The 16,201-nt window shown below is 53.1% G+C and overlaps 1 protein-coding gene across 7 annotated transcripts in view; it reads right to left on the bottom strand.

Moving 5' to 3' along the window:
* The window catches only part of PRKAG2 (protein kinase AMP-activated non-catalytic subunit gamma 2), a 158,582-nt gene that overhangs the window by 26,241 nt on the left and 116,140 nt on the right, over positions 1-16,201 (bottom strand). For 5 of the 7 annotated variants that reach the window (XM_037516035.2, XM_054692773.1, XM_054692776.1 and 2 more), the window contains one exon: positions 5,480-5,549. The exons of the other annotated variants lie outside the window; for them this stretch is intronic. In XM_037516035.2, the coding sequence (XP_037371932.2) occupies positions 5,480-5,549 (70 nt within the window). The remainder of the gene's footprint in view (positions 1-5,479; positions 5,550-16,201) is intronic. 7 annotated transcript variants of the gene reach the window in all.

Below are 16,201 nucleotides of genomic sequence, written 5' to 3' on the forward strand. Positions count from 1 at the left end.
AGTGGTGGGGGCCCCGGGGAAGAAAACTCAGGCTCGGTGGCTTGCTCCTTCGAGAGCCCTAGGGCTAAACATTCTTATTTCAATAACTGAGGAGGGCCTGGTGCGCGGAGGGCAGCAGCCAGCAACACTCCAGAGCCTGCGTCTGGAGAGCGACCTGGGCAGCATCAGTTATGAGCCCCGAGTAATTTAATACAGGGAATGAAAACACCGGGCAGCGAGGACGACGGTAACCAAAGCCCTGGCGGGACTGAGGCTGCCAGGCTGAGGGTGGGTCGCGAGTCAGTGTTTCACCCCCATGGGAACAGGGTGACAGCGTGGACCCAGAGCTCACCAGACCTGCCGAAGAAACAAGAAGAGCAAGTGCCATCACGGAGACAAAATGAGCCCAGACACCTCTGAGGATGCCGGGGTGCCATGCCCTCGGCTCACGGCTGTGCGTGGGGAAGGGGGCAGGGGTCAGCCACACTGCGGAAGGGAGCCACGGCCCCCAGCCTCTCGTGAGCGGGGGGGTGGGGGTGGGGGTGTGTGGATGCGCTGAGCTGGGGGCCAGGAAGCGGGAAATGGAGCGAGGCTCTGACCAGGGGGCACTTTACGTTGGTCACACCCGTGGGTTCTGGACATCTAACAGCTGTGCTTGAATCCAGGGGCCGCCTTGCTGGGGTGTCCCCAGGTCATTTATTTCCCCTCACTTTCTTGGCTTGGTGCTCCAGAAGACAGAGAGGGGATAAGAAGCTTCCTCCAGGGTTGTCTGGAGAACTGGATGCCCGCGTGAGCAGACCCCGGCAGCGCAGTGCCCGCGGCAGCAGTGGGAGTGGGCCAGGGACACGGCCCTCCTTGTCCACGTCAATTCCAAAGGCTGCGAGGAGCAGTTTTCCCACATGAAGACTTGCAGGCACCATGTGAAGTCGAGGGGTTCCAGGACACTAAGGAGCTCTGCAGGGGCTCTGCCCGTCCCCAGAGGGCAGATGAAGAGCTTTGCCACCCCCGGCCAGCACCCAGGCAGCGGAACATCGGTACGGGCACTGGCCAGTTAGCAGAGTGCCCACCACAGAGTGGAGCAGAGGCAGAGTCGCTCCTGAGAGGCAAGGTTGTGGGGGGCACCAGGGCCTCTGCTCAGCTCCTGACGGCCTTGCAGTGACAGGGAAGCCCGTGACAGGTCCCTCTTCTGGACACCCCGAGTCCTCTGCATCCTGCTGTCTGTTTAGAGCGGCCTGGGACCTTCCCAGCCCAGGTACCAAACCTCCTCAATCCTAAGAAACCAGACATGAAGGGACACCCTGACTTAGGGACACTGCATGTGTCCCTGAGGGCTGGCAGAGCTGGCAAGCTTTCACCTGCGGGGCCAGCTAGAGAAGAAACATTCTAGTCATAAATGCCCCGTAAATTGTAACTACCTATATAATCAAGGAGGAACAGGCCCCGTGTCTCAGACAAGCAGCGCCGGCAGGAGGGCCCCATGAGAAGTGAGCGGCAGGAGCCACGGCCACACTGGACCCCAAAGCTGCCACCAGAGGTCAGGACTGTTCGGTGGCCTGGGCTGAGCTGCTCCAGGCCTGTGCTTTCACAGGGGACCCCAAATGCACAGAGGACAAGTCTCCCTGCACTCTCTCACCCTTTTCTCATTATTTGACCCCATTCCAAGTCTGTGCCCCCCGCCCCGACCTGCCCCCATGAGACTGTCATACTCCAGGGCGCTCCGGCTCTGCACGGCCCCAGCCACTGTAACACCTGTGACCCTGTCCCTCCTCCCCCAAGCACCCAGCTCTGCTCCCCTGGGAGCAAGGCCCCCAGGAGAGGATGACCGCACCGTGTGAACCCGGATCTTGGCTTGTGCATGAGGTCAGAGAGAGGTTGCTAGTCACTCTAGTCAGGAGGAGAAGCGGAGGTCAGTGGGGCAGGCCCCACCCGAGAGATGAAATCCACCATGACAACCAAAGCGACACCCAAGACGAGCAGAGCCCCCGGGGCCACGCCAGGAGAGCAACTTCGCAGGGCACCAGGCCCAGGAGGCGAGGCTCTGGACTGGGCACGAGGGGCGCCGGCTCATTACTCTTTCTGGGCAGCAGGGACGAGGCTGACTGACCGGTCTGGCTATAAGGATGAGCTGGCAGGTGAGCTCCGAGAACAGGCCCCAGAGGCCGCACAGCGGAGGGGGCAGAGCGAGGACAGACAGCGTCACCTGTGACAAGGAAACCGGCAGATGGCGAGGCAAGAGCAGGGAGGGGCCCTGGCAGGGCGCCCCACAGCTCCAAAGTGGGAGAGAGGCCACATGAGTCACTGACAACCAGGGACAGCACAGGCGTCCACGGACTACGACTGCTGAACAAGAGGGTCACCGCGCGCCCAGGCCATGCGACGCCTCGAGTGGTGCCAGACGACAGATGTGGAGATGGGGTGAACTGGTACTACCTGTCCACCTCCCAAACCACCCCGGGGTCGCGTTTAGGTGCCAGGCTCTGGCCCTCCAGTTCGGCCAGACTCCCTCCTGGCGCGAGCAGACGGACCGGTGAATGATGTCACGGCCAACATTCCAGAGCGGTCTCTGCAGGGGACTGCGATGGGCAGCACCGGCTGGCGACGAGCGTCACACAATCCTCCCAACGTTCCCGTACAGTCACAAACACACTGCAGTCATCGCGAGCGGCAGCGCACCCACTGGGTGCCGACACGTCCGCAGTGAAGACAGAAGTATGTGAGGGGTGAAGAAGGCATGGGGGGAAGGGCTCCAAGAGATGGGACGATCGGGGAGGAGCTGGGAGGTGTCACACAGGCAGGGTGCGGAAGGGGAGCAAGAGGGGGCCTCACAACTGTGATGACGGACCCCCCCCAAAGCGCAGGGTTGCGAGGGCCACGCAGAGACAAGGAGCGCCACATGGAGCAGGGGTCTGGCAAACCTCCCACCCATCGTGTAGCGTCTGGCCCCAGCTGTTCCTGCCGTCGGGCAGGCAGGGCCGCCAAGGCAGGGCCGAGGCCACGTGATCCAGCTTGCACAGCAAACTCTGCAAGCGCCATCTGAGATGGAGCCAGGGAGCAGAGCAGGAATGCAGACTCCCAGGCCCAGCCCAGAGCCACGGACCAGCCCCTGCCTTTAAGCACAGAAAGCTCTTTGACACCAGTGTGTGAGGTGGGGAGGAGGTGGTGCGGGCGGGGGAAGGGGTCGCCACCCAACACCCCAACACATAGGCGCAAAGTGTCAAGAGCCCCTGGGAAGGCTCGGACCACAAGGCCCTGGGCTGGAGGGTGAACCAGAGCAGCGCTGAGTGAGAGGGTGGGCAGCTGGTGTCATCACCCCGGGAAGGTGACCAAGCCCCCCGCAGGGTCAGGGGGGAGAGAACAGTCTTTCTGTCCTCCCCGGAAGCAAGTGACATTTTGAGAAATTCCTCCTTCACCAGAGCCACCAAATGGTTTCCAACTACAGCACCCCTGGTAATCGATAAGGAAAGAGAAGAAGACTCGGTGACAAAAACACTAGTAACCGTGTGTCTCTGAACACCAAGCACGTCTCCACCTCGGTGCTGCCTCCCAACAGCGCGCGGCCCGAGGAGGGAGGCCCAGGTCTCCGGGACGCGGTGCCACCCAGCCCTTCATGGTGACCAAGGTGGTGTGAACCTCAGGACTTCTCCCTCCCCCACATGTGTGAGATTCTGCTTGGTATTCAGTTTTCCTGGCTTTTGGATGAACAAGCGATCTACAGCCAGAGAGAAACAAAGCAGCGTTTTAGACAATCACGCCAACACTGTTCTTCCAGCTCGGCTAGCAGCTTCCCAGGCACCGTTTAACATTCTGCCTCCCTCAAAAATCTACAGGAGTTTGACAGGCTTATTGGTGGGCCTGAATATGCTTGACAGCAGTGGGGATAAAAATAGATGGTGAAAGTCGGAAACCCCTTTCTTAGATGCTTGGCCTCAATACTTTACGTTCACCCCATTGGCAGAAACAACGCCAAAGACAAAAACGCATAACTGCTTGGAGAAAGGCACCATAGCTGGGTGAATACATCTCAAGGGGAAGAAAAATCGAAATTACGGGGAAAAGAATCCCTATGTTAAGATTCATGAATCAAAAGGCTTAGAAAGTCCACCAATTCAGAACAGAGGTTAATGCACTCAAACAAGAAGAGCAGCTAACATTTGGGCAGCGCGTCGCGTGGGATCACCCGGTACTCAGTGCCAGCTGCCGGAGTAGCTCACCGAGCCCTCAAAAGACCCTGAAATTAGCTCCATCTTATGAATGGGGAATCCAAGGCACAGAGAGGTGAAGTAACCTGTCAAGGTCACACAGTCAAATAAGAGGTGGAGCTAAGACAGGCAGGTGGGCCCGAGCTGTTAACCAAAAGGGGGGGCACCCCCATAGTGGGTGCTCTCCACTTCCCTCCTGTCACATAATAAAGCAGAGGAAGAGAGAGGTGGATGCCATTTAAGACAGGGGATAATTTTTCAGCAGCATAAAAGGCAAATGAAGTCCCAGGAAGACTCCCCAATGTGTCAAATTACTGTTTAATAATGAATACGGTCGCAGGTTGGCAACGATAAGCGCCCGGAACGCATTCTCGGGCAAGGAAGGTGTCCGTGCGGTGCTGCAGGGAACGTACAACATAAAATACAAGCAGGCACTGCGGGACACCACCCCGCGACATCCCACACCCCGCGCTGCCTACGTCCCTGCCTGGCTGCAAATGAGCAGAAGTAGGAAAACTGGCACCGGGCCCGGCGTCCACATGGCACCTTCTTTGTCGCAGCAGCCGGGTTGTGCAGCACGGGGGGGGGGGGGGGGGGGGGGGGGGGGTCACTCCCTCCACGACGGCCGCCACGGGCTGGCGAGAAGGTCCTCTCCATCCCGCAGAGCATCCTCTGTAAAGCTCCTCTTCCCCTCTGGCCTCGCCCCAGTCCACGGAAACGCGAATTCTGCCCGAGACCACGCGCACCCCCTCAGATGGCAGCACCTCAGAATCGCGCCCAGGAGCAGCACCCGCGTTCCGCTCAGGACATTTTGCCAGAGAACAAACTCGTTCCCGGTCACGTTCCCACGGCTTCCAGGTGAGACCCGCGCAGGAGCAGGGGGGGCGCGGGGCGCGGGGCGCGGGGCGCGCGGGGGCGCGGGGCGCGGGGCGCGGGGTGCGGGGCGCGGGGCGCGGGGCGCGGGGCGCGGGGAGGTCCCTCGCGGGCGCCGCGCTCTCCCCCAGCAACTTTGCCAGCGCGAGGCCCGCCCGGGCGGGGCAGGGGCCGCGCAGCGAGCGGGGGGCGCCGCGGGGGAGGCGCCGCGGGGAGGGGCACCGCGCGACGCCGCGCCCCGGCTCCAGCCGGGCGGCGAGGACAAAAGGAGCGGCCGCCGCGTCCAGGGCCGGTGGCGGGTCCCGGCCGCGCCGCTGGGGCTGCGCCGTCCGAGCGGCCGCCCTCGCGCGCGGCTCGGCGTCCCCATCCCCGGCCCGCGGGGCGCGGCGGGGCGCGGCGGGGGCGCGGGGGCGCGCGGGGGCACTCACCGTCTTCCTCCAACTCGAATTTCTCCAGCATGCCGGCTTCCGCGGGTCCCGGGGCCGCCGCCAGCGCCGCCTGAGGAGGAGCAGGACAGGATCAGCATGCGCTCGGCGGCGCGCGTCCCCGGCTGCGCGGGGCGGGGACGCGGGGCGCGGCGGGGCGCGGGGCTGAGGGCGGGGCCGGGGGCGCGCGGGCGGGCGGGGCGCGCGGGGGCGGCGAGGGCCGGGGTGCGGGAGGCCGCGGGTGGGGGGCGGGGCGGGGGCGCGCGGGGCGGGGCGGGGCCGGGGGCGGGGGCGGCCGCGGGGCTGGCCGGGCGCGGATGTGGGGGCGCCGGGCGGCCGGGGGGGCCGGGGGCGCGGCGCACGGGTCTCGGGCACGCCGCGCGGGGCGGGGGCGCGGGGCTAGGGGCGTGCGGGGGAGCTCGACGCTCGGGGTGCGGCGCGGGGCGGAGCGAGGGCGGGGGTCTAGGGGTGCAGGGCGGGGTGCGGGCCGCGGGCTTGGCGGGTGGGGGCGGAGGGGGGCGGAGGGGGGCGGAGGGGGGCGGCGGGGCGGAGGGGCCGGGGGCGGCCCTGGGACGGGCGGGGCGCGCCCCAGCCCCCCGCCCAGGCCGCGGGCGGCGCGTGCCGCGGCCCAACCTGCGCCCCTCCCGAGCGGGGCGGCCCCTCCCCGCGGCGGTGGCGCGGCCGGCGCAGGAAGCGTGGGAAGAGCCGCCGCCGAGCCCCGGCGCCCCCTCCGGCGCGGCCCTGCTCCCCGCCGAGCGGCCTTGAGCGCGGCCGCTCCTCCTCGCGGGCCCCCCGCCCCCGCCCCCCGCCCCACTCACCTGGCCCCGAGCCCACCGCCCGCCGCGCGGCCCTGCAGGTTGAACCTGCGCAGGTGAGGGCGCCCCGGCCCGGGTGGGGCCCCCGAGAGCGCCGCCGTGAGGGTGGGGGCGGGGCTGGAGGCCGGGAGAGCCCGGAGGACCCGGCACCGCAGACCGGGGGTGGCGATCGCCGGCCTTTCTTTTTAGAAAAATGGCCTAAACTGCCCCGCCCAGCTTCTCTTAGGTCGCGGGCATTGTGGATGCACTTGGTCGCTGTCCGTTTTACGCGGCGATCGCGGTCTCCGCGTGCTTCATGTGCTTCAAAGTCGATTCTCTCTTTTGGGTGACCGGCTGCCCAAGGCTCACAGGAGCCTAAACCTGGCCGGCCACTCCCGCCACCCTGGATCTGGGTATCTGCGCTCCCAGCGCAAGGGCTGGCAGGTGGCGCGGCAGCCTGGCGAGCGGAGCCCAGAGAGAGGCCTGGCCCCCCCTTCTGCGCCAGCTCCCTGCAGATGCAAGGCCCTGAGGATCAGCGTGGCTCTGCAGGGCTGACTAGGTCTGGAAAGGCCCCAAACTTATGGGAACTTAGTTCTGTCACTTGCAAGCCTAGCCTGGAGGGGGAAGTGCCGAGCTCACCTCTACAATTTCTTTTTGCTAAGTCATCTCAGTGGGGCCAAAGCCTAACTCTTAAACTCCTTGGGGGGGGGGAGGGGGGAGGTTTGAGAAAAAGAAGACTGTTTTTCTAAGACATTGGGTGGTTGGTACAAACCCACAGCTGTGTCATTCTTAACAAGAAAGTAAATGCTTTTCCTCAGAGCTCGGACCGAGGCCAGGGTGTGTCTGTTCCTACACTGTTCTTATTCAACATGGTACTGGAAGTTCCAGCCACTGCAATTAGGCAAGAAAAATAAGGCCAACAAAGGAAGAAATAAAACCATCCCCATTTGCTGATGGTTGTTTGCATAGAAAGGTCCAAATAATCTATCAGGACAAATAAAAACAACCCCAAAGCTAGAACTAAATAGTTCTAGCAAGGTCACAGAATATGAGGCCAACTCGCAAAGTCACATTCTGCGTAAAACAAGGACCCTGTGGAAACTGACATGAACGAACACCCCTGGTGTTCACACGGAGGAAATGGTATTTAGGTTTATTCTTAAAACAGACACCAGCTCTGCATGCTGACAATTGCAAAAATGTAGATGAAATGCAAGAAGACCTAAATAGATGCAGAGCACCCAATTTCCCAGATTGGCAGGCCCAAAGTATTGTGAAGATGTCTGTTCTCCCCCAAAGTCATCGCTAGTGCAAGGCCTCTCAAACTCCTGACATGGCTTTTTGGGCAGTCATGATTATTCTAAAATTTACATGGAAAGGGATAGGCTCTAGAACAGCAAAAACACCTTGAAAAAGAATGAAGTTCTTTAGAGCTACAGTAATCAAGACGGTGGGGTACTGGCAGAGGAGCAGACACATGATCAATAGAGAAAATATCTAGAAATAGACCCACATAAATAGTCCAAACGAATGTTTGATAAAGGTGCGAAAGCATTGATGCTGGAACGACTGGCTCTCACCACGCAAAACCAAAAACCTGAATGTAAGCCTCAAACTTCATGTAAAAATGAGCTCAAATTGGATCATGGACTTAAAATGTAAAACATGAAACTTTTAGGGAAAAAAAGTAAAACCTTCGCAACCCATTGCTAGGCAAAGAGGTAGACTCAGCATCAAAAGCATGATCCATAAAAGGAAAAGTTAGTAAATTGCACCTCATTAAAGTGAACAATATTTGCTCTGCAAACCACCATATTAAGAGGATGGAAAGTGTGTAAGTGTCAGAAGACACTCGCAAACCACACAGCCCCCGACTAGTATCTGGAGCACATGACGAATTAAAAAAAAAAAAAAAAGACCAGAGAATCCATTTAGAACATGAGCAAAAGGTGCGGAGACGTTTCACTGAAAGAGACATACATGGCAAGCAAGCACACAAAAGGGCGTGCAGCGTCATTAGCCAGTGGAGGAATGCAAATGAGCCCACAGGAAGCTGTCACCCACACCTGCTAGAATGGCCAGAATAACAGCTGTGACAGCACCCCGCGCTGGTGAGGATGTGACAAATGGTCACTTCTGCACTGCCGGTGGGGATGCAAGCCTGACCGCCACTCTGGAGTAGAATTGGCAGTTTCTTACAGAATTAAACATGCACCTGTCATGTGATACCTCAGCTCCATGGTTAGGCATTTACCTGGGGAATGAAAACTTATGTTTGTATGAAGGAATGCATGTGAGTGTTCACAGCTGCGTCATTTGTAATAGCTCATTCTGGAAACAACAGATGTGCATGGGGAACGGTTAAGCGACCGTGGCCTGTGGCCTACTCAGAAACCAGGGAGTTCCATCCCCGCAATCCCTTGGATGAGGGAAGACGCTACTCCCATAATGTATGAGTCACTGATAACATGCTCTCAAAGTGACAGAATTATAGAGAGGGAGGCCAGGGAGTGGGTGCCGGGGTCAGGGATGGGGTGGAGACAGAGGGTCGAAGGACAGCCGTGACGGACCCAGCCTATGTCTATCCTCCGCATGACCTCACACTGTATCCCCCACCATGAGCCAAGCCAAGCCGAGCGAGTTGTGTGAAGGCAATCACCGTCTAGGTTAATTTAAAAACTCCTTTGTTGAGTACCAGTCACATCCCACAAGATACGATTTCTTCATGATGCAACTATCAGTGTTGACGGCATTTTCATCATCCCAAAGAGAACCCTGTGCCCCCCCAGCTTCTTACTGCATGCGCCCCCTACCCCCCGCCCCAGGCCCCCACTCATCTTTTTCCAGACAATGCAAACTCAGTCTGTCCAGAGCAGCCACTGGGTTCTCTCCATCTGCTCGTGTCCTCAGAGGACACCCCGCTATTCTCCATCCCCACCCCAACTCCTCTGGCCTCCACCACCTCAGCTTGGCTGCTGCAACAGCTCCCACCTCGCCAGGCTCTCCCGTCCCTTGTCTGTGCGCTGCTGGAGCCAGAGTGACCTTTTAAAAGCACAAACGTGCTCTTGTTCCTCCGGTTTAGGACCATTCCGTGGAGCCTGGAGGAATTTCCTGCAAACTCCTCTGCTCAAAACAGGGGCCTGCTCATTTTATTTCTTCACCTTCTTTTGCCAGCTCCCCTGCACTGCTGCTGAAAGGGTTCTCCGCTCCAGGGCCTGGCACCCCGCTTGCTCCCACCTCCCCCGCCCGGGCAAATTCCCACTCGGTCCTGTAAGGTGGGTCTTAAGAAGAGGGCTGTCTGTGGAAAATAACGGCTGAAAATATCAATAATTAATTAGTAAATGTTTATTGACTGTTTTCTGTTTCTGTGCCAGGCCTTTCCATCTTGAGAGCATCCTGAACAGCAAAGCTTTAAAAGACAATGAAAGTGTAAAATAATTACTGGGTTGAAGTTTTCCCAATTATCTGCCTTCCGGTGTGGATGAAGGACTTGAATATATGGAGGTGATATTTCTGTAGCCATCTGGTGAAATAATACAGGCTTGTTGTTAGGAATATAAAGTTGTGGTTACAAGGAGGCAGCGCTGTCTGCATCTGAGGAGGGGTTTTCTTGGGGGGTATCCTGGTCTCTCTGAGTTACAGTTTCCTCGCCAAATTGTTTCAGTCTAAACCACTGGTGTAAGTTACGGTAAACCCTGCTTTACTACTCTCCAGTGGATCACGGATCTTTACTATGAGTCCTTCCTATGAAAATATGTCACTTCACGATTAAATGTTCACATTTGATTCCAACTGGACCTTGTGGTGGGACCTTTGTGGGCGGGGCCTACGCGTCAGTCATGGGTCATCGCTGCATCGATGCTCTGGCCACACCGGGCCATGGCTTTATTAAGTATAGAAATGTCTTGTTTTTTCAGTCTTTACCTATCATACAAGTGGTGGTTGTTGAATTTCATAAGAATATTGTGCTAAACTGTGTCCTTGGGTGCTAAGGAGCATATTGCAAAGAACTGTGTAAAAAAAAAAAAAAGAACTCTGCAATTAAACTGAAACAAGAAATTAAAAAAGCAAGAAATTTAAAAAGTTAGTGAATTGGCACAAGAATTTGGTTTCCCTCACCTGCTCCATAAGCAAATCTAAGTGATTTCTTTTTTTAAGGATGACTTTATTTTTTTTTTTAAAGATTTATATTTATTTATTTATACAAGCACTGGGTACAGTCAGAAGCGCGGGAGGGTGAGAGAATTCACCAGAGCCAGAGCGGGGAGCAGAGCAGGCAGAGGGACCGAAGTACACTGCTGAGGGGAGCAGCGGGCGGCAGGAGAGGTCTGCGCGCCATGTGGGACCCTCCTCCAGTGGCTGGGGAGCAGCTGGGGATCGAACCGGTGCTGCAGAGGCCGCAGGCAGCTTCGCAACCCAGTGCTCAACCACTGCGCCACCGGGGAGGCCCAAACCTAAATGATTTTAAATAAACTCTTCTGATCTAAGTTGCTTTGCTTATTTTTAGCTTTTTATTGTCAATAAAAATGAAATCTCAGTATTTTTGTTTTATTGTATAATTCAGTTTTATATAAGCTTAGTTATGTGCTGACAATTATGCCTCTCAGAATGAATCATGCACTATCAGCGCAGCACTGGGGTCACATCACATTTCCCTACACGATCACAATGGTATCTGTGCAAGGGATGAAAACCCTAAATTGGGTCTACTGTATATAGTAGTGGATGATTCATTCAAAAGGGGAGCCGTCTGTCTTCACCAGGAGTCTTTCCTGACTCCCTGTCTCCTCTCCTGACTTCGCCGGCTCATTGTTTCTCTTAGCCCACTTCCCTCTGCCAGGCCCTTGACGCGGGCAAGACTGACTTTTCTGTCCCCTAAATTCCATATGCTCTGCAGAAGAGCCAAGACTCTGATCATCCTTCTATTGTCTGTGCCTGAAATACACTAGACATTCCAAAAGCATTTGAGTGAGACAAGTTGCTCTTAAAAATGTGGCGGGGGAGGGAGGGCAACAGTTGATCTTACAGCATAAATGGTTTTACGGAGGGTTTCTTCCCATTCACTCAGTCTGCTCCTCCATCGCATTCCTATTTAGGAATGATGATAGCCACTCTCTCTGGAGTGTTGGAACTGAAGAAAAAAGAAAGTGGTGTATGAAGAAATAACAGCCGCAGGGCCTCCCTGGTGGCCTAGGGGTTAAGTCTCAGCGTTATCACCGCTATGGCCTGAGTTCGATCCCCAGCCAGGGAGCAACCCACATGGCGCAGCAGATCTCTCCTGTCTCACCCACTGCTCCCCTCAGCAGTGTACTTCTGTGGATCCACCTGTTCTGCTCCCTACTCTGTCTCTGGTGAATCCTCTCATCCCCTGCACCTCTGTCCTGTACCCCAGTTCTTCTATGCAAAAATAAATTAAAAAAAAAAAATAACACCAGCAACTGTTTGTACCGGATTAACTCTCCTGGAGGGCTGGAGGGTGTTGAGAGCGCTTCCCTTCCCAGCCCGGGTGTTGGCGGGAGCTTGGCCAGCTCTCCCACTGCCTTCAAATTTTAATTTCTGTTAAGTGAAATTAAAAATCGTTAAAATTTGATAAAAAACTCAAAAACATAAAATTCAATGATTAATGAACTTTATTAATTAAAAATTATTAATCAATAACCAAAATGATTAATTCTGCTGATTGCTTTTCATCAATATTAGGGGAAAAGGCCTTTTTCCTTTGGATACTTTTCCAAATAATGTCAGATGCTATAAAATAAAATCAGTTCCTATCACACATTCATTTATGATTTCCCTTTAAGATCATTTATTCCACAGTATCTTTTCAGAGACAGTGCAGCCAATCTCTACAGTTTAAATCAGCAGAAAACCCATTTTAAAGGCAGTAGTATTTTAAAAAATGAAGAAAAAGGACTAAATCAAAAAAGCCCTTTTTCTTGGATTCTGTGTTATCTTCTAACTCCCAAAGTAGATAAGACAGTCACTTAGCAAATATTTAATATTCTCCATGTGCCAGAAACCATCGTACGATTAGAAATTGTCACAGATATAGCATAAGTTTGTTATTCTTCAAATTCCACTTGTGTGGAGCTGATTACTCAGGCGCTGAAATATGTCTTTCTCTTGCCATTCACAAATAAACCAAAATTTGCTTTATTTTTCGCTGTTCAAAACACTTTGTTATTAGATTTGTATTTGACATGACTTACTGGGGCCCAAATGCATGCTATTATTTTGAAGACTCTGTCTATAATACTTTGTAAATAAGAAAGTAAGTACGGCTCAGCAATTTCAGTTCATCTTTCAATGCTTAATGCACCGAGCTGCCAACTTGGGAATGTGTCACATTTCTATTATAAAGCAACACAAACAGTGATAGGAAGCCACGAGACTTCTTTCCTCACTGATGTCTGTTTCTGCCCTACAACTGGCTCACTCATTCACCCTTCCCAGAACAAGCCCCTGTGAAAGGTTTTCAGTCCCTTTTAAACCCTTCATTTATGGGGACCTGGGCCATACATTGGTGAAAAGTTACAGAAAGGATTGAGATAAACTACTTTCATTTTTGTTCTGTGCTGTCCTGCATAGAGTGATCAAAAGGAACTTGTAAGAGTCAAGGTAAAATTGAAGGGAACTACTAATGCATCTTCTGCACTCGGCTCTGGGAATTCTGTGATCATTATTTACCATCTGCGGTGTTACGTAGCCAATCAACTTGGAGTAGGGTGAGCTGGGGACACAGAGCCAACTAAATGTGGGTGTAGGACTTTCATGCCTCAAAAGGTAAATCTTTGAGAAAGATTTTTAGTGTCCCTTAATGTGAATATAATGCACCCACAATAGACTGTCCATTTCAAGAGTCCAGTTTGATAAGTCAACATGAAAACATCACTACAATTCGTGCTCTTTGTGGTTCATCTCTCTGTCCCTCCATGGTCTCAGGCAAACAGTGACCTGCTTTTAGTTTCACAAATGCAATCAAAGTGTACACGTTTTTACACTTGGGATGTTACTTAGCATGATGATTTTGAGATCCATGCAAATCACTGAGTAGACCAGTAGTTGGTTCATTTTGATCACTGAGTTATAGTCCACATATGAATATGCCACATTTGTTCTAACTACTCCCCTGGTGATGGATTTGGTGTGTCTGATTTTTGAGTAAAGCTGAGATCAACACACTTGGTCGAGCAGTACATGCGTTTTACCAGGCCATAGATAAAACAATAATTAAAAAAAACAACAACAACTAGGAAGCAAGTCCTTTATCAGTTACATGTATTGTGAACATTCTATCCCATTCTGTGGCTTGTGGTCTTGTAAAGTTTAAACTTTTATTCTTGTATGACTTTTTACTGTCCTTTCTGAGAAATCATTACCTCCTCTGAGACTGTGAAGATTTTCTCTGATGTTTCCTTCTAGAAAGATTTATATTTTTACATTTATGCTTCAGTTTTTTTTAATTATACATGTGCGATAAGGGTTTAGGTTCATTTTTTCCCGTACTGATAACCATGTGCTCCATATTTCTTGTTAAAAACTTTATTTTTTCCATCGGGTCGCCTGAGCGCCTTTATCCAAAGTCTGGCCGCCACAAGGAGGGGTCTGGCCCTGGCTCTCCATTCTCTCACCCCTCCAGGGCTAGTGTTGTCTGGTCCTTTGTTTCTTTATCTTCCACATAGGAATGAAATCATGTGTTATTTGTCTTTTTCCTTCTGAATGTATTTCTCTTAACATAACCCCCTCCAGTTCCCTCCATGTTTCTGTAATGGGAGATTTCATCTTTCTCGGAGCAGAGCAGTAGGCCACTGCATCTATATGCCACATCTTCTTTATCTACTCATCTGTCACTGGGTATTGAGATTATTCCCCTGGTTTGGCTGCTGTATTAGAAATGGTGTTGCAGTGAACACAGGAGTGCAGAGATCCTTTTGAATTAGTGCTTTTATATTCTCCAAGTAGATACCTAGGGCTGGAATTGCCGAATCATACAATAAGGTTATTTTTGATATTTTGAGACGTCTCCCTACTGCCTTCCATGGAGGCTGGGCCCGTCTGCATTCCCGCCAACAGCGCGGGGGCGGGCTCGCTGTCCTCCACGCCCTTGGGCTGATCTCACAGAAGGGAGATGGGATTTCTTCACGGTTTTGATTGGCATTTGCTGATGGTAAGTGATGATGGGCACTTTTTCATGTGCTTGTTTGCCGCCTGTAAGTCTTTGGAGAAGTGTCTGTTTAGCTCTTCTGCCCATATTTTGATTGGATTGTTTGTTTCGTGTTGAGTTTCATGAATCTGGACTCTTCATTCTGTCTGAGGCCATCACACTTCCCTCCTGACCGCCCTGACTTCATTATTGTGTTTCTATCATAAGTTGTGAAATAGGGTAGTAAACAATTCTCCAATTTTGTCCTTCATTTAAGAATTTGCTTGTCTCCTGTAAGTCTGCAGTGCTTCTGTAGACACCGTGGAATAACAGTAATAATATCTCTGCACATAAATTTGGGAAGGCTTTGTATCTTCATGATATCGAGTCTTTCTTTTTTTTTAAGATTTATTTATTTATACATACAGGAACTGGGGTACAGGCCAGAGGTGTGGGGGGTGAGAGGATTCACCAGAGACAGAGTGGGGAACAGAATAGGCAGATTGACTGAAATCCACTGCTGAAGGGAGTAGCAGGCGAGACAGGAAAGGTCTGCTGCGCCATGTGGGTAGCTCCCTGGCTGGGGATGAAACTCGTGCTGCAGTGGCTGTGGATAGCTTCACAGCATCTTAACCCCTTGCGCCACCAGGGAGGCCCAAAATCGAGTCTTCTGATCACTGACCAGAGTGTTTCTTTCTGTTTATTTGGGTCTTTGATTTCTTAGTGGCTATTTGTAGTTTTCAGCATAAAGGCCTTGCATCTCTTTGGTTAAATTTATCCCCAAAGTTTCCCTTGTTTTTTGATGCTTCTGTATATAAAATTGGCCCCAAAGGTTTACTGCTGGCATATTAACATACAACGATTTTTGGAGATTAGCCTTGTATCCCGTCACCTTGATAAATTTAATTGTAAGTTCTAGGAATTTTTACATTAGTAATCATGTCATCTAGGGCCTCTTAACCTTAGTTCTCTGCTTTGCAGTTCCCTGTCCTGTATACCTCCACCTATATCTCTGTGTTTAATGTGTGACAAGTACATCTTTGTAATACAGGACACAATTTGATGCTCCACATTATATATGTTACACATATGCCATATAAAGTACACGGGTGTATGTGTGGGATCTGTGTTACGGATGTAACCCGATGCAGTAACATCACCTGAATACACTCACCTACATTCCTTGCTCCTTGACACTGCGTCGTTGCTAGCAGTGCGTGGAGAGCATGGAGGTTGCAGAGGGTACTCTTGACTGCCTGTTCGGTGTCCATTCCTCTTCTACCTGCCCTACTAGACTAGCCCCCCAATTCTGTCATAGTATGCACACGTCCCTGACATGTCACCATGGTGACACCTTTCTCAAGCTGTCCTGGACTAAAGGGACTTCGTGGCTGGAGAGAGCTGTGGCCTCAGGGTCCCACCTTGTTCCCTCTTCTCGCCACAGACAGACCTGTGGCTCTGATGGCTCTGGAGGCGCAGCCACAGGTGACCCAGCACGGAGGAAGCAAGCTGAGAGGGGCTCAGGGACGCCTTGCTGGCCTGGGCCTGTCCTCCCCCTGACCGTGTTGCAGGCGATGATAAATGCCCTTCTGCTTGGGGGTTTCTGTTATTTTTGCTGATAACAGAATCCCAAGTGGTATTTGGAACTTATCAGATCCAGGCCCTGCTCTCAGGTGATGTTCCAGTTGGGTGAAATTTGTATTCCAACGGTGGAAGCTATGATTCTGTGCACAGAACACTATGAAGAAGCCACAAAGTAGGGCTTCCCCCGTGGCACAGGGGTTAGAA

Source organism: Talpa occidentalis, unplaced genomic scaffold (genome assembly GCF_014898055.3).
Source record: "Talpa occidentalis isolate TD23 unplaced genomic scaffold, MPIMG_talOcc4v2.1, whole genome shotgun sequence".
Lineage (NCBI taxonomy): Eukaryota > Metazoa > Chordata > Mammalia > Eulipotyphla > Talpidae > Talpa > Talpa occidentalis.